This window comes from Polypterus senegalus, chromosome 1 (genome assembly GCF_016835505.1).
Source record: "Polypterus senegalus isolate Bchr_013 chromosome 1, ASM1683550v1, whole genome shotgun sequence".
In the NCBI taxonomy this organism is placed as follows: Eukaryota; Metazoa; Chordata; class Cladistia; order Polypteriformes; family Polypteridae; genus Polypterus; species Polypterus senegalus.
Window position 1 is genome coordinate 267083180 of NC_053154.1, and position 22808 is coordinate 267105987.

Here is a 22808-nt window from a genome sequence, read left to right on the forward strand (position 1 = left end):
GTTAAACAAGTTAATTTGCATGTAAACAAGTGTAATGATGTAGGTGGGGTTGTGTGTTATGGCCTGATGTGTGTTCAGAGGTTCTGGTCTTTTGTTTAAAATGGCCAATACGAGAGTCGGCTTCCTAGCCAGTAGTTCTGTGGTTAAATGATGTGTATGTTGCCTTCCTTCAATCAGCATGGAAAATACATTAGAACATTAAATACAGAGGAGTCAGACAGTCGAAGTCAGAGTCAAAGGATTTATCTACCGACTCTACAGCCCTGGGTATAACCCAATACAGAATGTACAATTGTTAGTAATTTGTTACAATACCTAGGCAGATGTACACAATATGCTAAAACCTTAGATGTTCATATTCCTTAACAAGAATTTTAACCAGTATCTGTAGTATGTTGTAAGGGGAAGTAACATTTACATATGTCTACAGCTTTATAGGTAATTTCAGTCATGTGTACAGTGAAATTCTTATTGCATATGCTAGTCAACATATTTCTAAAATGTTTCGAAATATATTTTCTCCTGGAAATTTATGCATAAATGGAATACTTAGGTTATTTTTGCAAACTACTAAATGTGGAATGATAGTGCTAAATTTTAGAAATACAAATTGATGCAACCATAGTATTATGCTTCACTGTGAATATCAATGGCAACAACACACTGACTGATTACAGTAACAACAACATTTATAACAACAACATTTATTTGTGCAGCACATACAACATTACAGTAAGCCATACTGAAATTAAATAAGGACCAATGGAAGTAACAGTCAACATTTGGAAACTTAAGTTAAAAATTCTGAATTCTCATGCTTGAATTAAAAAAAAAAATCATCTCAGTGTTATCCTCACCTGTAAATTCCTATTTACCTATTATAACATATGTCAAACCTAGCAGACTACACAATGTTTTTACTATTATGGTGAAGTGATAGGGTGTTGTGCCATGTTGGCCACAACTGATGCAATGAAAAGTCAAGCAAAATGACACCTTTTATTGGTTAACTGAACAGATTACAATGTGTATATGTAAGCTTTTGAGGCAGCTCAGTTCCCTTCTTCAGGCAATTTGTAATCTAACAAGTTAACATTACAAGTTTCCTGAAAAAGCAGCCTAAGCTGCCTAGAAAGTTTACATATTGTAATCTATTCAGTTAGCCAATAAAATGTGTCATTTTGCTTGACTTCTCACATTATGGTGACAAAGACTAAAGTTTACCTAAAGTTTAGTCTTCTCCTGTCTTGTCAATCAATAGTTACCCATCTTCTATAAGAAGTGCCTGCTTACTGGAGTCTCTATTGTCTGATCAAACAGCTGAAAGCTAACAACAAATTTATATCTTTATAGTGTCAATATTGTCATTTATTTTACTCGTTACCTGGAACTTCCAGAAACATGGATCAAGCAGAATATCTTGGGTCAAAAGTAATTATACAACACAAAAGACAGAGTTGATATGTCATAAATCATGGTATTTAAGAATTAAGCAAGAATGGACAAAATAAGACTTTAGACACTTATTTACAGATATGTTCAACTTTGGTTTATACTCCATGATAGTGATTATAAGAAAAAAGAAAAAAATACATTTACATTGCTTTTTTTGATAATTAAGGATTTCAAAGGCAGTGTACTCAGATTTTCAAATCTCATACCATGCAAATTAAGATTTACATTATTTTGATCCATACAGCATGAATGCAAAAGGCAACTCTGAAATCATGTAGATTTCAATTTTCACATTTATCAATATAGTTCACAGAAGCAACAGGTGTAAGGTAGAAACAGGAACTGGGCAAAAGTCCCTAGATGGACTCTATTGCATACAACCACATACTAACACTTAGCCATTTACTGCAATTAAGACTGCTGAATACCTATAATGACTATGCATAATAATTACATTTTGAAAGCAGACTGAATTGGTCTTAAGATAAAGAATACGAACGCTGCAATCAAATCCCACCCTCACTGGGTCACATGTTTTGGGCCTGTACCAAATTAACATCATTCTGGACCAAAATTTTTAATTACCTTTCAGACAGCCTTGGTCTCACAATCCCTCCTAACCCATTAACAGCTGTGTTTAGAATTCTTCCAGATGGGTTTAAAGTGGAGAAGGACAAACAAACTGTGATTATATTCACTACACTTTTGGCACGCAGACTTATTTTGCTAACCTGGAAGAATCCTAACTCTCCTCTTTTAAGTCAGTGGGAAACCTATGTTTTATACTATTTGAAATTGGAAAAAATCACTCAGTTACAGGATCTGTACAGATTTTTTTTCAAAACATGGCAGGATCTACAGTGCATCCGGAAAGTATTCACAGCGCATCACTTTTTCCACATTTTGTTATGTTACAGCCTTATTCCAACACCCCATAATGACAACATGAAAACAGTTTACTTGTGGTTTCTGCAAATTTATTAAAAATAAAAAAAAACTGAGAAATCACATGTACATAAGTATTCACAGCCTTTGATGAATACTTTGTCGATGCACCTTTGGCAGAAATTACAGCCTCAATTATGATGCCACAAGCTTGGCACACCTATCCTTGGCCAGCTTTGCCCATTCCTCTTTGCAGCACCTCTCAAGCTCCATCACGTTGGATGGGAAGTGTCGGTGCACAGCCATTTTAAGATCTCTCCAGAGATGTTCAATCGGATTCAAGTCTGGGCTCTGGCTGGGCCACTCAAGGACATTCACAGAGTTGTCCTGAAGCCACTCCTTTGATATCCTGGCTGTGTGCTTAGGGTCGTTGTCCTGCTGAAAGATGAACTGTCGCCCCAGTCTGAGGTCAAGAGCTCTCTGGAGCAGGTTTTCATCCAGGATGTCTCTGTACATTGCTGCAGTCATCTTTCCCTTCATACTGACTAGTCTCCCAGTTCCTGCTGCTGAAAAACATCCCCACAGCATGATGCTGCCACCACCATGCTTCACTGTAGGGATGGTATTGGCCTGGTGATGAGCGGTGCCTGGTTTCCTCCAAACGTGACGCCTGGCAGTCACACCAAAGAGTTCAATCTTTGTCTCATCAGACCAGAGAATTTTGTTTCTCATGGTCTGAGAGTCCTTCAGGTGCCATTTGGCAAACTCCAGGTGGACTTCCATGTGCCTTTTACTAAGGAGTGGCTTCCGTCTGACCACTCTACCATACAGGCCTGATTGGTGGATTGCTGCAGAGATGGTTGTCCTTCTGGAAGGTTCTCCTCTCTCCATAGAAGACCTCTGGAGCTCTGATAGAATGACCATCGGGTTCTTGGTCACCTCCCTGACTAAGGCCCTTCTCCCCCAACCGCTCAGTTTAGATGGCTGGCCAGCTCTAGGAAGAGTCCTGGTGGTTTCAAACTTCTTCCACTTACAGATGATGGAGTCAACTGTGCTCATTGGGACCTTCAAAGCAGCAGAAATTTTTCTGTAACCTTCCCCAGATTTGTGCCTCGAGACAATCCTGTTTTGGAGGTCTAGAGACAATTCCTTTGACTTCATGCTTGGTTTGTGCTCTGACATGAACTGTCAACTGTGGGACTTATATAGACAGGTGTGTGCCTTTCCAAATCATGTCCAATCAACTGAATTTACCACAGGTGGACTCCATTTAAGCTGCAGAAACATCTCAAGGATGATCGGGGAAACAGGATGCACCTGAGCTCAATTTTGAGCTTCATGGCAAAGGCTGTGAATACTTATGTACATGTGCTTTCTCACTTTTTTTATTTTTAATAATTTTGCAAAAACCTCAAGTAAACATTTTTTCACGTTGTCATTATGGGGTGTTGTGAGTAGAATTTTGAGGAAAAAAATGAATTTAATCCATTTTGGAAAAAGGGTGTAACATAACAAAATGTGCAAAAAGTGATGCGCTGTGAATACTTTCCGGATGCACTGTAATCAGTAATATTTTAGAATAAGCTCTTAAAGCACAGAGGAAGCAATTATTTCCGTATTTCTTTTTCTTCTCCATTCATCTCTATTGGCTTATCAAACTCATCGATTTAGGTATGTTTACAAGCCTTAAGTTTTACTCCATTGGCCATGCTCTCTCCCTCTCTCAGGGGTGGGGGTCGACTTGTTCTCAATCCTACTTTTTGTAAAAATTGATTGATTTGTATGGAATGATTGCAATAAAATTTAAAAAAAAAAAGAATACATGACTGCATATTCCTATCCTTTGAAACACTTCTGTTTAAGTGACTTTTTCTGAATTGTCAAAAATGTGAAAAAAGTATAATAATATTCAAGAAAGTGACCAGATACTGTCATAACTACAGGCAGCTTTCACTTTGCTTAATCAACAGTTTTAAAGAGCCTCCTGATCATTGCCATTTTTAGAGGTGCCATTTTCCTTCCACGTCTTAATGATGGTCTTCGCAGAGTTGCATGATATATGTAATACGTTCAAAACTCTGATCCATGATTATGTCTATATGCAAAGATTAAACCTTTACAGAAATAGAGAAATAGCAAATTTAAATAGGGCTAATCTTGAATCACATCAATTGATGGAAGCTGAAATTACCTTTGTGTATCTCTTAGAATGTGATAAGATAATCCGAATACTTTTATAAACACAGATTTAAAGGGTTAGCATTCTAATGAAACCAAGGTTATGGATGTTATATTCTAAATACTGTATGTTTAAAGCTTGTGCTTCATAATTGGACTTTTACTTGTTAAAAAAATGGACGTCTAAAATGATCATTTAAATGCTTTTGTGTACTGAACAATTCCAGTGCCACTGCTCTGATCTTTAGCTCCTTCTAGTAAGCTGAATCTCCACAGCCAATAATATAATTGCCTCATTAGCTTGTTTTGACAGCTTGTTTTATTCAGCTGTTACAGCGATAGAATTTTGCAAGAGTCATGTGTGAGATGAAACTGTCAGTGGCTATGCCTGACATGTTATTAGCCAATATACTTTACTTCATGAGCTAGTGTGTGTCCACTGGCAATCTGTTATATATTTTTTCCTGTTTTTTAACACTTAGTTTCTGGCTTTTGCAAAAAATCTACAGCCAAAATAAGCATATGATAATTAAGTGTTGCAGCTGGGACACACTAAAGACATATCTTCATTAATTTGCTGCATTTTCAATTTTCTTTTTGTGTAATTCTCAAACAAAAAACTCTCACTTAAGAACAATTTAAGCATATTTATTCTTCAACTATTGTGTGTAGCAAGCTTCTGGTAACTTCTAAGATTTTCAAGTGATTTTTTTGCTTATATTTCACCTTTGCTGTTTTGAGCTGTTGCTACTGCTTCTCTTTTCTGTGAGAACTGTGAAGCTGCATTAGCTCAAGCTGTCTTGAAAGAGGGTCAGACACTTGCACTTTACTGTTTAGTAATCACTACTTCCTTTACAATAGTCAAAACCTGGATCATAGTTTCTACAATAGTGTCAAATTGTCTACATGTTTAGGCCAACACAAATTGCAACACAACTCAAATTGTGTACAAAGAACTACAAAGTTTTTATGGGGTGATGGGGGAAAACAAAGTAGATTTAGATGTAGAAAATGAATGAGAAGTCAAGAATACAAATACAAAACATGAACTAGTATACTCTGACTGAGAAACATTTCACTCTTTGTATAATGGTTGATGGCGAAGCAGTTTTTGAAAGAAATGCACAAATTTTAAACTGGGTTTCTCCTCTAGCCAGAATAAAGATACCGTATGCATAGTGGCTCAAAACACAAATATACTGTAGCTAACACGTTGACCACCTCTTCCTCACTTTTCTAAAGTGATAGAGAGCAAACAAATGTATCTTTCAAGGCTGAAACATGGTACCCATGCTAAGAATCTTTTAAGGCAGCTAGCTACAAAGTAGTAAGTGTATGTTTCACAAATCCAGCCTGCAAACTAAAGTAAGAGCATACAACAGAACAAACAAAAATTCTTTCATTCTTGTAATGCCACTGCAAAAATATTCACAATTTCACAATGTTCTCTTAGTAAACGTTTTCTATGGTACAAACCACATGTCAGCAAAATAAACGTGATCCAAGTCAGGATTTGGTGCCATGAAATATTAATGAGTATAAATTTGGCAAATGGAAATAATACAATTGCCATAATAATCACCCTCACTTAACACAGAGTTAAAGGATTTCTATAGTTTAATCAACAGGTCACCAAAATACATTTTTAAATCAGTTTGAAAATAGACATTTAAGTAGAAATTTAGCATCTGATGTATTACTACTTCCAAATTACCTTTCCCCATAAGTACCAGTGCTTCAGCAACAAGAAAGCACATTAACACTTAGGCACACGGTTTTCATTTTTCATTGGTTAAAACAAGCAGAAAAAGAAACAATTACAAAATGAAACCAACCTGTTGTTCTAAATAGACAGACCTTTCAGCTACTACTTTATGCCAGGTTTGAGGGGGAAAACACCAAAAGCATAAGATCACACTCTTTCCCCAACATCTAGTTCAAAGAATGTGCTGGGCATGTGAGGTGGCAGTCACAGTGGCTAGTCTTGCTCATTGTAAACGACTGTGGATCCCCAGAGGTTTATCTTCTACATGAAAGATGTAGACTAGGGTTTTTGTTTTTTTTCTTCTCAGTTGTCAATTACTCATCTCAAAATTATGGACTCATATTCTCATTGCTGTGTATGCTAAACAAATTGAATTGCTCTATTTTAAAGTGTGTTTAATTTGTATCTTGTTTTGTCATTTGGTTTTGAGTTTTATGCCTGGGTGCTATCTAGGCAGAATTCACATGCACTCCCCAAGTACATAAAAGTTTGGTTCTAATTTGACCCACATAATTATTTGATATCTACTAGTAGTCAATTTCTCTCTTCTTTATACATCTGTTTTTCACTTATTTTTTTCATCTTTATATTAGGGCTGCAGTTCGATTAAAAAACGGAATTGTGATTAATCTTGAAACTAAGTGAAATTAACTGCATTTTAATAGAAATGTATCATATTTTCTTCAAGCATATTAATATTGCTCTTGAAACTAGAAATAACTCTGCGATTAACAGCTTATACAAAACTGTCTTAATAATCACTTGCCTATGCACATTAAATTATTCCAGTTAGTTTATTCAACAGCTTTGTATAACAAAAACAAAGCTCATTGACCAGCAAACAACCCAATGGGGTTGCTATAATAATTGGGAAAACTAATATATATGGTTTGAACTGCAATATTGCAGGACAACATATCAAAAGCACTAACAATTACACAAACAATTAAATATTAAAAAACAAACATAAAATCATGGTTCAGCGTTTTGCACAAACAGCACTGTTATAGCTCAGGTTGCACTTAACTACGTGATGGAGAGGACATATGTAACACATATTGAATATGTTACAAAATAATAAAAATGGGAGCAAAAGTACAAGTTGCTTACAACTTTCTTCAACTTCACTGCTTTCACATTCCTTTCTTCAGGATCTTACTGTAATAGATAACTTTGGGAAAAACACACCAGTCTGTAAAAATGAGACCTTTTTCACTTAATATCCCCATAATTCCCACACACATGCCATCTTTCTCTGACTAGAATTAATATCATTTAAACTTCAGGAATACTTGGCAGGCAAACAAGCAAGTGTTGGCTGTCAAAGCAGTTTGGCAGATGAACTGGTTCAAAATGCACTTAATCATATCAAGCATGAATTGAATCTCTCAGATGTCATTTGGGTCATCTCACAAGCTTGTCTCAAAACAAAATTCTGAACAAACTGAAAATATTCTGCAATAGCACCACTGTAAATATCAACTTTAAATAACAATCTAAATCAGTCTTTGGGATAAATGGTATTAAATACTGTGCTCACTTAATAAAAGCAGGCGGCATGTCCCTTTTCATGATCTGGTCCTCTGTCGTCTGAACAGTCTCTTTTCCAACCTAGAAGAACAAAAGAATTTTGATTTTCCATTAACATGTAACATTAGTCAAAATTCTATAGTAATGAGCTTGAATGTTTATCAGGTAACCTCTAAGTTGCTGCAAATAAAAACATAGGCTAAATAAATAATTATAAGGTGGAGTAAGAAGTTAAGAATTATAATGCAATATTTAGTGCATATACTTGTTTCACAAATTAAACTAAAGATATTACATCATCTGGCCTTTATGAGCAAAAAAACAAGCAAAGTCGGTAGAATATGGCTGTGATCAATGCATTTAAGCATTCACAAGTTTATGTGCATTACAGGCAATGAAAAGTATTCCAGGCTTTAATAATGTCTCTTTCTATGCATAGAGAATCCTATTTCTGTGAAGAACTGTATTGTGAAGTGTCACATTCACCTGAGATTTCCATCCATCCATCCATCCATCCATCCATTTTCCAACCCACTGAATCCGAACACAGGGTCAGGGGGGTCTGCTGGAGCCAATCCCAGCCAACACAGGGCACAAGACAGGAACCAATCCCGGGCAGGGTGCCAACCCACCGCAGGACACACCCACACACCAAGCACACACTAGGGCCAATTTAGAATTGCCAATCCACCTAACCTGCATGTCTTTGGACTGTGGGAGGAAACCCACGCAGACACGGGGAGAACATGAAACTCCACGCAGGGAGGACCCGGGAAGTGAACGGTTCTCCTAACTGCGAGGCAGCAGCGCTACCACTGCGCCACCTTACCGCCCTACCTGAGATTTCACAGGTGTCATTTAAGCAACAATACACAAGTCATTATCATAAAAATATTTATAATAGTATAAATATTAAAAGTGCATTTAGTTCAAACTTACATCGAACACTAAGAATTTTTAACCAACATTCCTCACGATCCACCCACACTGAAACCATTCAATATATTCATTCATTTTTGAGCTGACTCTCAAACCAAGTGATTTGTTCAACTAAATATTAGAAATGTCTTCTGGACAAGAGAAAACTGACTTCTCGGCACACAAACTTCACACAGAGCATATCCTGTATTATCCAAACCAGCCTTAACCATTTTAGGATTATAGCTGCGCAAGCATTAATAAGCAATGACATGGTAGCCAAATGACAATATAAATATAATTTTAGTAAGGGCTGATAAATTAAAGTAAAAAAGGAAAGTTTTTTTTTTTTACATGGTGCATGTCAATTAATTTATAGCTTCATGTTAGGATAGCAACATGACCAAAACTTGTGATGATATGCAGTTTTATGCAGGCTGTCCAGAAACTATGACTAGAACAGTCAACTTTACACAGTGTACTGTGCGTTTTTTGTGTGTCCTGCTGCAGCAAAGAATAAATGTATTTTGAATATGCGGGTACATTTAGTTCAGCTACTCAATTTGTGTGCATCATTGCAAGTACAGTTTTAATCTTGATTTATCTAAAGGAACTTTTTTAAATTGAAAAATACTTTGTGTTTATTGTTGTCCATTATTGTTTACTTATACATTTATTTTATTTTAATTGCTGTTCATGTTCTTAAAAATAATTGGTAAGGTTAGTTTTTTTTTCATTAAATCACCAATAAAGCAACTGATTTAAAAATATGTACAAGTAAACCTTAAAATAACATAATCATAAACACTAAAATATAATGGTTGGTTATGTGATCAAGACAAGCCTCCAACATCCCCTTACGCCCCTAAAGGAAAGGCCCTCACTGCTGTATCAGATTTCTGTGGGAAGCACTGATTTAAGCGTTCTACTATCTGAAATTGACATCAGCTGTAATAGTGTTAAGTCTGACTTTAAAGTTTGTACCCATACTTGTTGTTATGGACTTTTGCAAATGTAATTTTAAAGCATATATGCACTACAGTTATGAAGTGGTGCACTGTGAAAGGAACAAAACTTGCTCTTTTGCACAAACAAATAAAAAGCATTAACCATATTCTTTTAGGTCTAATACCAAGTTTAATTTTATCATGTATTAAGTCCCATTCTAGTGTGGTTTGATTAATGCAAATAAGTGTTTCATGAATTTCTTTTTAAGTATGTTTATAAAAAATGTATGTTTATAGTCAGAATGGGCATTGCTTTTACCTTTGTCATTTAGTGGAGGAAGAAACTGACTATAAAAGTCTAAAGATCAAAATATGTTAGGGGATAAAAAAATACATATTATTTTAAAGGCTTCCAGAATATTTACCCCATATTAAATCAATGTAACTGAAGTGAATTCAAAACAAAAAGAAAGTATGTTTCTTTTGGCATATCTGTAAGCCATTATACACTACCATTCTAAAGTGATTTTTTTCCTGGAGAAAAATGCAGGCACATTCCCTGGAATTGTTGGAAATCTGTGTGCCTGCTTAAACTAAACCACTCAACTTGCCTTCTTTCAATGATGAGGGGACTGACCTTTTGCTACTATCAGATGTTAAATATGGGATGCACACAAAACACTGGTAATGTCCTGTGTATTGCAGAACACATTATAATAGTTAACGCCCCTTTGCAGAGATGTTAAAGTTAGTGAGCACTAATAAGTTATAGGAGCTATTTAAAATACCTATTAGTAAAACATGAAATTCGTCTTAAGTGGAAGACAAATGGCTTTTGCCGACTTTGAAAAAGGGAAAAGAAACTTGTGTAAGGTTATTTGGTAGAGAAAGAAGTTTAAATCAGACAAGCTCCCAAGTCAGACAAAATCAAACATAAGCAATAAAAACTGGCCAAGCCTAGGTTATGCACTATAGCTATGGAGAAGCCAGTTATTTGGGGAGAAAAAAAAAAATAATATTTTATTTGTGAGAGACACTAAATGAGTGTATGTTATTCTGCCATTACCAAGTAAGGATACTGTATTTAGTAGCAATGTGTGTGGCCTTGTGAACATTTTTGACAAACCAGATGAAATGCAAGACACATGACCTCACCTCTACACAATGACCGCCCTCAGTAAAATTCTTGGCAGAGGACACTAGATACTTTGTAAGGGTCATAATGGCACAAACATAAGGTCACACCCAATTTACACACACCCAATTTACAAAGCACCAATTTACAAAGTAACAAAAGATGGGTGACAGGAAAAAATAAAATAAAATTTGTGAAATATCCTCACCTTTGTGAAGCTCTTCAGGGTATACAGACTATAATGAACTGGTTTAGAAGATGTAAGTAAACTAATATAAAATTCAAGTGTCCCTTAAGAAGGAGCCGTGAAAGGACTTCAGTGTTAAAGTGATGAGCAACTAGCACAAATATAGAACATTATTTCTGCTCTTTTTTCCTAAGCGTAGTGTACACAATGACCAAAAAAAAAAAAAAAAGACACCAGGGAGACATATCTATCTTACTGTGATCTTTACAAAATAATTTTAAGAACCTTCCACAGAGTAGTATTTCTTTTTCTGAAGTACTTCAATCAGATTTTTTTTTTTTGATCAGTCAAGAAAGAAAAGAAAAGGAGGAAATGCATGGGGGTAAAAAGGATAAAATTTAAAACATATGAAAATAAAATATTCCAATAAAATAGGAAAACAGCTGTTTCAAGGGAAAGTTGTTATACTCAGTAATTATGGTGCCGGAGAGTGGCGGTGTGTTGCATGTTGGTTATCACATGAAAGTAAGAATTTCACTGTACATGAGACAGTAATGGCACTATAAACCTTTACTAAATGACTGTAATCCTATTACTTCAAGACCAGAGAGTCTACAAGACGAGACCCCATTTCCCTCCACTCCCTGCCTAGTTTGTTGTGACCTTTGCATTCCAGATAACATAATACATTTACATCAAACAACCCAGAAAATATTTCAGTAGCTGTAATTGTATTGTCACATTTACCGACTACAGTACAGTAAAATTCTAACTTGAATAGAAGCACAGTGATTGCACTGCTACCTTACAATAAGGATACCAGGGTTCATGCCCTAGGCATTCCCTCTGTGGAGTTTGCATTTTTCCCCCGTTTTTGTGCCAGTCTTCTAGGTGCTCCAGTTTCCTCCCAAAGTCTAAAGTCTAAAGACATGCAGGTTAAATGTATTAGTGATGTTAAATTGGCCTCTGTGTGTGTGTTCATCATGCAATGGTCAGGCATCCTTTCCAGGTATTGTTCCTGTATTATAAACAATGATAACCAGGTTATGAAAATGGATAGATGGATACTTAGAAGCCTTTAGTTTAATCTCAAAAAGACACTTGAACACTGTGCAGATTTCCATAATAGGTCACCCAGGTACTATCTTTCACATATCAACCAATTTTCTTAACCTGCTTATTCCATTACTGGCAAAACCAGAGCTTATCCCAACATGCCTGATTTAGCCAAGAGTCACTCTTGTTGGGGTACTAACCTATACTAAACTCACACGAGGCCAGTTTAATGTTATTAATGATGTTCACATATTTGTTATGTGGACTGAATCCCAAAAAGAAACAATAAAAATACACAACCAGAAACCAAGTCACAGTTAAAACTTAAGTTGCCTACATAAAAGAACCAACATTAAAAAAAACAGATTTTGCTTAAACTACAAGAATTTCTTTAAAATGCCAGCATGATTAGTAGATGCGATTGTGGTTGTTCACATCTAAAAAAAAAAACCACACATATAGATGTGCACATGATACTGCCTGGGAAAAAAAAATCTGTCAATCCAATTTAGGGTGTTCTAATTTGATACTGACAGAATAGCTCAGGTAGAAATTGGCCATCATTTAAGCATCAGCTAAGGGCCATTACTTATTTTACCTAAAAATGAAGAATTCATTACAGAAGACTTCGTTGTACCATTCAGCGACAGAAAGACGTGTCGAATCTGAGAGACATTGTTTAAAACTGGCATGAAGGAATCTCCATTTGAAAACAAACCAACTTTTAGAAATGAGAAGACCATTCAATCCAGAAGGTTTAAAGTAATTGGGCACAGCTATTTGTGTGAACTATCAATTCCAAACTGCTGCTTCAGAGCAATTTCTTGCCTCCACCACAGTTTTCTGTAAGCAATTAATTATTTAGTATGAAGAACTCTTCAGACATCTTTTTTCATACCTGCCTAATCCGGTTCTGCTAGAGAAAATTTCATAAACTTTAGATCTTGTTATTTCAGGTGACCCTGAAACACGGCTTTACAAAAAGGACATATTGAAATAGCACTACCAAACTACACTTCATCCAGAAAATAACAGTAGACACAGCAGAGACACAGAGGTGAGAACTTACAAATAGTTTTACAAAAAACTCACAATAAACAAATACCCCATCATACAGACCATTAGTTTCACGTACTGTGTAGACTACTTCATTCTGTTTCAAATTCCTCAGATCAGAACAAAATGTACACTTATTTGGTGTCCAATGAGTAAGGGACAGCAATTGAAACCTAAATGGAACTAAAATAACAATTATAAAAAGTAATAACTTTTCTACCATGCTTTTATTTAGAGTGTTGTGCAACAGACAACTTTATTTGGGATACAAAAAGCTTTAATGCTTAGTCCACATTGTCCAAATGTACTTTCCTTCAAATAAACACTTTTTTGCAGTTCAAAAGTAGCCTATTCTGCTATGTAAAATTAGGATTTTATATGGCTCTCACTCTATACAATTCATCTTTCTTGGGCTTCATTTAAGCTTGAACCATTTAACACAAAACAGTTCAAAGCAAAAGTCAGCTCTTCCCCATTATGGTGAAAGACTGACAATTTGCCCAATATGAGCTGGTGCATTCCAGAGTTAAAATTAGCAGCCAACACCTGTCATAGACGCAGAGGCACTCTCCTCCCAACCAAGAGGAAGTGAAGCATAGGACATTATGTGCAAAACTGAGCTGCTTGCCACTCAAGGAGGAGGCCCCATCTCATTGCAAGAGGGGTAATCGTGGATTTGTCTTGGCTCCAGCCAAAGTAAACAAAGCAGATTAGGAGAGCCACTGGGCTGCTCTTATTCATGACCTCTCCAGAGACGACAAAATCCCTGAGTTATGATAACCCCCTTTACTAAAGCAGAATTTTCTTTCAGTGAGAACACCACTAAAAGTCTTTTTAGAAGGATTTTTGAGATTTTGAACAGTTAACCTAGATAACAAAATACTTCAGTACATGTTCCCATTCTACCTAAAAATAGACACGTTGGAGTCTCGCAGTCCTCTCCTTCTAGCTTATGTAAAATAGTGCAGTGTATCAAATAACTTTGCAATCAAATTTTGCTCTGCGGGGTCATTTCATTTTTATCCATTTTTTTTGCGAGCTATATCAACCTCAAAAAGTAAGTTAAACTAAAACCATGTAAAGTTACTACAAAAAAAGGTCTCAGACACTGAGGAATGGCAAACTGTTGCCAATGGGGGAAAAAGATGTTTGACATTCTTGCGCTACATAATGAACTAGAGTATAGCAACTTCAAAAAAATTCTACAAGGCTTACAGAACATTAATCCATTAAACAAATTTTGGAGTTGTAGAGATCCAGGAATTTTTGCAGTGTACAATTTCAACCTGGATTTATTAGACAGCACATTCCATCGTTAACTGTTTTTACATTTCCTCTAGTTACATTCTGAGATAGTGGAAACAAGCATATATCAATGGCAAATTTCAAATGTGGAAGTAAAAGTTTTATTTAGAAGTACTGAACCTATCATGTTGCACTAAAGCAGTGCTTCTCAATTATTTTCTGTCATGCCCCCCCTAGGAAGAAGAAGAAAACATCTCGCGCCCCCCCGCGCGACTATAAATAGTATCATTTGTCTATAAAATTGTTATAAGTACACCTCTGCATAACACTGTATCCTTATTAACGTATAAGAGAATAAAAAAAGAAAGAAATATGGACCAATTTACAACAAAGAATAGCTTTATTAAATGTAACAGAAAAGATTTAAAGTGCATTCTAAAAAAAATTTAAAAGAAAAATAAAAAAGCATGTTCCCCGAGGTCAAATGCGCCCCCCCTTGACGGAGCCCCACTATTTGAAAAACACTGCACTAAAGCAACCTTTTTTTTACTCTTATAGCAGTAAAACTTACTTCTGTATATATGAACTTAAATGGCCAGGATATAAAAGACATACTGGCAGCAAGCACCTTTATTTTTGTAAGAATTATTTTAATAATATTTTTGGCAAAGTAATAGTGACAAATTAGGTTTACTTTTAGTAATGAAATATGTCTATGACAAATTGCAAATTTTAGGTTCACATAAAACCAGGCATTATAGAAGAATACAAATTAAAAAAAGGGCAGACCACTAAAAAATGTTTTCAAACACAAGTACATATTAAGTGTTATAAAAAGACAAAAAAATCTCTTAATGACTCCCACCTATCACCCTCCTTTTAATAACAGAATTTGAATTTTCACAAATAAGTTACCAGTTGTGAGCCAGCAAAAAGAGCAATATGTCTGTTTCTAATGTTATAAGATTCTTATGTTTTGGATCTACATAGTAAGTTGGGCAGACAATTCTGATTTTTTTATACTGTACACATTTCCTTCTAACTTTTTATGTTTAAGGGAAAAATGTGAAATTCCAGCATTTTCAAACAGATTAGAAACATAGAAAACTTTCCAGAGATGTACAGGAGACATTTAGGTAGTCCATAATGAACACTAGATACCCAAGTTATAATTATCTGAACTTTTATCTACTAGAATGGAACAACATTATATGCTATACAATATGACATTTCTTCTCCTCTCAGATACTACTAGTTTATACTCATGATGTCTACTAATCCCTAAAGTAAACTAATATAGCATACTGTGTGCATACACCTTTATGTACTATACATAAACCAACAGCAAAGAGAACTAAGCTTAGAAGCTATGATCTTTTGTGTGCTGACAATAGCAAAAGGTATCTGGAGCCGTTACTGAATGTAGCATATAGGATGTTCTCTGGAATCTACAAAAACACAGTTTAGCAAATGAATAACACAAAAAACAACATAAAGTGTCTATGAATATTTTCCACATCCCACTAATTTGGAAATCCAAGTGAATTAGTATTAAAATATGAATGTCTTTCTGTCTGTTTTTCCCCATTAAAATCTTGTACATGAAATGTGCTAGTGTAAGGCTTAAAAATTGTATTTCTGCATTCCTGTCAAGTAAATGGTAAACACAAACTTTTTCCTGAATTCAAAATGGTGATGTGATTAATGTATTTAGAAATATCTTTGACACCATCTCTTTGCCAAATATGGCAATTTGTTATGTTTCCATCACCATATCTTGAAATGTTTCTTTTCTGTTCATTTAAGATGAGGTTTCCTTCATTCAAATTTTGTTTAAATCGCAATCTGCAATTGGTTTGTTTAAGATTAACAAAAACTGCTCAAGTTTATTTTCAGCAACATAAAAACAAGGGCTCTAATTTCTAAATAAAGTGATACAAGACAGAAATTGGTTTCTGTTATCATCATAGCCAAGCAGGAAGCAGTTCTGCTGAAAAGTTAAGTGCTTTCTGCAGAAAGAGCATATGAATTTCAGGTCTCATTACATAAAGTGCTAAAAATAGGTAGTGTCTTAACTGAAATACAACATCTGTCCTACATCCGCTTTTTTCTTCATATTTACATTTCTCAGTTAGTAACATTTAAGTAGCACACAAAACAGCATTCTAATGGGAAAAAGCAATTTACTGGTTGTAAACTTCATGTGCCTTCAGTGGTCTTTATTATATAGCTTGTTTCACTTTATTGTCACAGTTAATACTGTATTCCTAATTTCTACAACAGAAAACTGTACTAGAAAACATATACAAACCACTGTAATTATACACTAACCTAATATTACTGGTACATGTCATGGCCTTCCTACCTCCCTTCTACAGTTTAAAACTGCAAAGCACTGCACAGTGTGGTGAGGGTGGCAGAAAATATAATAGATACACAGCTGGCGGGACCTCGTAGAATGAATGTTCTAAAGCCTACAGACTTCCAAGAATTTCAATATCATACAGTGAAAAATGTCACAATACCTTACTAGGGTCACAAATCCAAACCGTATAAATGACAAATTCAGGGTAATGCTAGTAGACATAAGACATTAGAAATAAGTTCCCAGATGGTAAATGAACTTTTAGTAGGTTGTTAATGCCAAGTGCTGAAAGTCTCCCCACACTAAATGAGACCCCCATCTTTATTTTGTGCATAATAAAGGAATCACAGCGCCTGTCATAAAAATCTTTCCACTTTTTTCCAAACTCTAAATGAAAAGTCTGGCTTTATTGATCTAACCATTTTCTGATTTTTTTTATTTTTTTTTATTTATTTACAGGATTTCATGGATCCAAGCACATACACTTACCATATTACTCTGAAGAGTAATCAATTAATATGACATTTGGGATATGGGAGAGTACCTGGAAAAGTCCCACTCAAAAAAAAAAGCTAGTGCCTAGACTAGAAATCAAAACTCATGGCATCAAAGGTCATGGTCGTTCATAGCTTTAGATCAGCAACAATAAGCACAAGATGTGAATAATGCCTTGATATGATGCCAGTCAGGCACTGGGCATACTGCACTTACTTGCTGTAGCTTAAAAATGTAAGATTTTAGAAAGCAGGGTAAAACCATAGCACCTTTGAAAAACTCATGCTGAATTTGAAAGAGTGTGTGCAAACTATATGCAATTTTATCCTTGGTTTATCATCGTCCAAATATAAATAGGGGCTGTAAAAGACCTGTTAATTCACTTATTTCATTTCATTGCGTCGATTAATGAGGCCATTCTATGCGCCTGTTAAAGAAACATCTGTAAACATTTTTATTTTGAGTTTCTTTAAAATATGTTTAAGTATTAGGAATGGTGACATGCCAGGTGTCACAAGATCATCTTCCAGGTTCTGTTAGGATACTTGATACTATGACAGGACAAGAGAGGGTGCTGTGACTTTACCTACTATTTTGCTCACAGTTCCAAGTAGGTGTCAACTAACTGTGCCCATGGAATCCAGAGCAAGTCCCACCCCTTGCAGACGGGCAACATAAAAGCAAATTCCTAGAAGGTGGCACCTCAGTATAGTCAAATCCCCGTGAAGGATAGAGCTCCCAAGTGAGCCTACTCCTGATGGGGAAACTGAACCCTAGGGCCTTTGTCATCCGATTGTTTTTTGTTATGCAGCCACACATTTTCATTCTATAATAAACATAAACAGAACCATTTGGCAACTTCTTTTGGTCTGTACCACTGGTCACACAAATTGCAGTTGTCCTGTATTTTTCTAATTAAAGGTAGCTTTCTTTATATTGGAAAAAAATACTTTACACAAGCAAGCAAATTCAATGTAACTAGGTACAAATCTGTCCTCAATTATTAGAAACTGATTTCTAATTAGAAACATAACTGAAGAAAACATTACACAAGACCACGTAAATTTCCATAATGTCTTTTCAGTATAATTTCTATGTGCTAAAATTAACATTGAATAAGCAAGACACAATGGGCCATTGCCAAGTCTACATAGCTAGTTTAGAAACAGAGATATTAAAAAACCTAAATAAGAAAGGAATTGATTTTGGAGGCAACTGTAGTACATCAGCTTGTGACTAAATCAAAGCAGCCGCCAACTCATGTCTCCAGATTCCAAGTTTGAAATCCCTGTTTTTGGTTTTTTTTTAGCAAAATGTACAGAAATTAAAGAAATTCTACAGATTCTACCCTACAGAGGAGATAAGAAACAACCAGCATCTATATTTGTCTAATTAAAAAAAAATAAACTTACTACAATTAAGTAAGCAGGAACACTGAACCATAGAAATACAAGTCAAGGCTTGATAATAGATGTGGAATACCCAGAAACAACAATAATGTATGACAAAAAGAATATGCCAAATTCAAGTAGAAATTCTAGACAGTCAGTGGATTGGTTGGAAAACTCACATACACTCTAGGACTGGGCACAAACATCTGGGAAGTCAGACATCACATAATGTAGGCATGTACAGATCAGTTGGCAGGTCTCTTCTGTCAATGGCTTTAAAACAAACACCACTGTTCAGTGCCAAAAAATCCACCATCACATACCTATATGACTAGAGTAATTTGGCACTCAACTTGATTGCCATAAATTACTTCAAGCATTTGAAACATAAAACATATGAAATCAAGCATACTAGTCACAATGGACTTGCTTCAGTTTGCCTATTGATATAAATGGAACCATGGATGTCAGAATGTTGATAGCCATCCAGGAAGCACTAACCAACCTTAATAAAACATATGTAACAAAGCCATTAGCTGACTTCAGTTCAACATTGCTCACTATCATCTTTTTGTAGCTATCAGCAAACTTCATAGCTCTTGATCTAAAAACCATGCTCCCAAAGCATGTAAATGAATCCAAGATTTTCTGAAGAATACACATCAAACCACATCACTCTAAGCATCGGATCATCTTCAGAGCTTTGTCCTCAAACTTTTGCTGTTTTCTCCATTTATGTACAACACTGTAAAGAATGGCAGTAAATTTAACGGTAAAAATACTGAAAATGGTGAAAGTAAAATACCTTTTCTTAAAAAATGGAAAGTTTCCTTATGTTCTACTGAAAATTACCTGTATATCTTAAACAATACATTTCTTTTTTTTTTTACAGTCAAGTTCTGTAAAATCAATATTTTTCTACCTTCAAAATATGCTACATACCATTTACTGATTCATTACAAGTACACTGAAAAAATCTGTTAATTTTACCGTGTAAAACTGTTAAATAGCGAAGGTAAACAACTGTAAAATGGTAAATTGTTGTTTCAGTAACACTGAAGTTACGCTATTTGCATAAAGACACGCCCTTTTAAAATATTGTTCCTAGTGATCTGTATACCTTTGAACAGTAGTCAAAAAAAAACAAATCAAGTTAGCAGATGTATTTTTCCCTGTGTGCTGAAGGTTTTTGAGGTTATGGAAGCTGATTTAGGACTGACTATATTCAATAAGCTGGCACACCTGTAGGACACCATACACCACAAAAGCAAACTTTACTTACCCACCAGAAAATGTGTCATAACTTCCTTAAACATTGAATCGTTTTAAATGTATATAATTAAATGGTACATGTTTACTATTGGTTGTTATTACTTTACTGATGCAAACTGTGTACTGGGGTTTGACCTTGATAGCACTTTCTAATGGTTTATTGATTGGCATATTTATTACACTGCATGAATTTCTGGTTATGGTTAAACATTCCCTTCTGTTGGAATGTGTTGTAAATAAAAACAGTTATTTACTACAAAGTTATACCATAGATCTAAAAATATTGTCACCTTATTTATTACGGTACAATTTTGGCAACCCAGCTGCCAGTTTTTTATCGTTAAAATAACATTTTTATAGACCTCAAAATACTGTACTTTTTTTTTTTTTACGGTAAAATTCTGGCAACCTGGCTGCCAGTACATTACTGTAAATGTAACTTTTTTTTTTTAACAGTTAAGTGTACTGACAAAAATGACAAAAACTATCACATTCGATGACAAAACAACAGCAGTGGACCATGGGGGCAGTTTGATCCATTTAGTACAAACTGTACGTTTACAACTGAGATTCATATTCTACTTGATACTGCCGATACTTCTTGTATTACTATTTATTGCTATTACTTTTTGCCAATCTTTAAGAACACTGCTGTTCTTCCAATGTCAAGTCTGTAAGCTTCACCACAGGAAATAAGAAGAGCACTGATAATGTTAGTGCTAGCATGTTTCTGATGTATTACCAGTAACTGGAAGCACAGTTAACATCTCAAACAATGAATATCCAATCTGAAATATAAGGAAACCAAGTGGGGAACGGCTTTTGGCAGAAAACTAAAGATAAAAGTGAAACAGGCATACTCACATTTAGAAGCTTGTCCAATTAAAAGTTGAATTTGATGAAAGGATAGAATTGAACTTTTATCTAGCATTTCTCTTTCATAAACAAATAATTTCCCATGCACACCACTATTTAAATTGTTAAATGTCAGTTGTTGATGACCTGAGCAGTAAATTGGCAAGAAAATCAGGGGGTTAGAGAATAATATCAAAAACCAAACCATTAAAAAGGGAAAGTCCACCAGTTGATTTCCACCTTGCACCAAATGATGCTAGAAAGTCTCTGTTCTCTGGCTGCCTTGTACTTAAAAAGTGATTAATTCAATGATTGATCGATTAAATTAATCAATTAAACATCAGTTTTACTAAATTCATAAATTTCCCTCTGGATCAATAAAGTATCTGTCTGGCTATCTATCTAGGATTAAATCTACTTAATTGCCAGCTGTTACTCTTTACAAACAGAATTTTACTAAAATGTGTTAATTCTGCACCATCATTTAACGTTCTTAAAATAAAAACTATCTAGAAGGCCACAATCTCCCAAAACTAGAGATGATTCAGTAGTATGTAACCTTTAATATAATAATATGTTCCAAAAAAGCCTTAAGGGGAATTTCATCACCAGAGAACTACACATATTCTAAAAAAAGACCTTGCAATCTGTTATTTTATTACTGCATTTCACATCAAAGGTTTCCATTCACTACTGAATCTTCCTTTTTTTTTATTTTTTTTTTTTAAACTACCTGCCCATTTACATTTGAGATTTTTAAGTTCTACCTGAAAGAAGACCACGGTTTGCAAAAGTGAATTTAATCATTCTTCCAACTATTGTAAAAGTCACATGACAAACAGCTGGAAGATCAAAGGTATTAAAATTATAATCCTGGAGTTCCATGCACAACTGCACAGCAAGCTTTTAAGCTGAGAATGGAACATAGCAGGACATTGTTGATGAAACTAAACACCTTCTAAGAGTTGTAAATTAAGATGTTACATCTATTTAAAGATGACAAGCTAAATTCAGTTTCACTAAATGGAAGTACAAGTACAAAACAGTGAACATACTAAAAATAATAAATTCAATGATATTGTAGCTCATCTTGCTCATCATAGAACCATTGGAATCAATGCAGAACAGGCTGCTGTTAGAGATTAATCTAATCTTGATATCTGTGGGCACTGAGTGAAGAAGTAACCTAGTCATGGCCTCCAAGCTAGAAAAACAATTTAAAAATCAAATGTGATATTTCTGAGAGGAAAAAAAAAACTTCACATTTTATACCTTTTAATATTCAGTTACTTGCTGGAGGACAGAATTAGTCAAATTTTACTTCATTTTTCTTTACATTAATTTTGAAATCCCTGAAGAAAGGCTTGTAAAGCTAAGATCAAAACTTCACTCCTTTAGAGAGTGTGCAGTTGTGCGTGCATTAATGTACAGTGCACTTGCAATACATATTGCCAGTCAAAGTTGTAGGAGATCAAATCTCTCTATTATAAAAGAAAATCTTGAGACAAGACTTTTTCCAACAGATATTTTCAAGTCCCACGAGACAAGACTTTTGCCAAGAGATTTTGTCAAGTCCTGCCCTCCTCTCAACCATTTACAACCATGCCCACAGTACACTCACCTCTCATTCATGTGAATGCTTTTGTCAGACACAGATCCTGCGCTCTCAGCTCTTATACATTTTTACGTTTTCCTCACTCTTCCCAATTAAGGAAGACTTATTATGTCCAAATCTTATTGATGAATTTCATCCTGAAGGGTTATCAACAGAAGAAATAAATACACAGGAAATCCTAGCACCGAGAAATGATGAACTCAAACAAATTAATCCGAAAATGGTTGATCCGTTACACACCAATGACATGTAAAATTTTAACAGGCGACAAGAAAGGTAATGTAGTACATCTTCCGCGGAAAACATTAGACACCAAAGGAGATTTTGATATGCCATTCATATTAAAATGTTTACAGTTTCCCGTTACAAAAGCTTTTGCTATGACAATTAACAAATCGCAGGGACAAACATTTTAAAACGTCGGTTTATTTATTAGAGGGAAAGAAACGATATTCACT

The 22808-nt window shown here is 35.0% G+C and overlaps 1 protein-coding gene across 4 annotated transcripts in view; it reads right to left on the bottom strand.

The window, feature by feature from the left end:
* The window catches only part of vcla (vinculin a), a 156392-nt gene that overhangs the window by 71645 nt on the left and 61939 nt on the right, over positions 1 to 22808 (bottom strand). For all 4 annotated transcript variants that reach the window (XM_039773575.1, XM_039773582.1, XM_039773568.1 and 1 more), the window contains exon 2: positions 7824 to 7894. In XM_039773575.1, coding sequence (XP_039629509.1) covers positions 7824 to 7894 — 71 coding nt within the window. The remainder of the gene's footprint in view (positions 1 to 7823; positions 7895 to 22808) is intronic.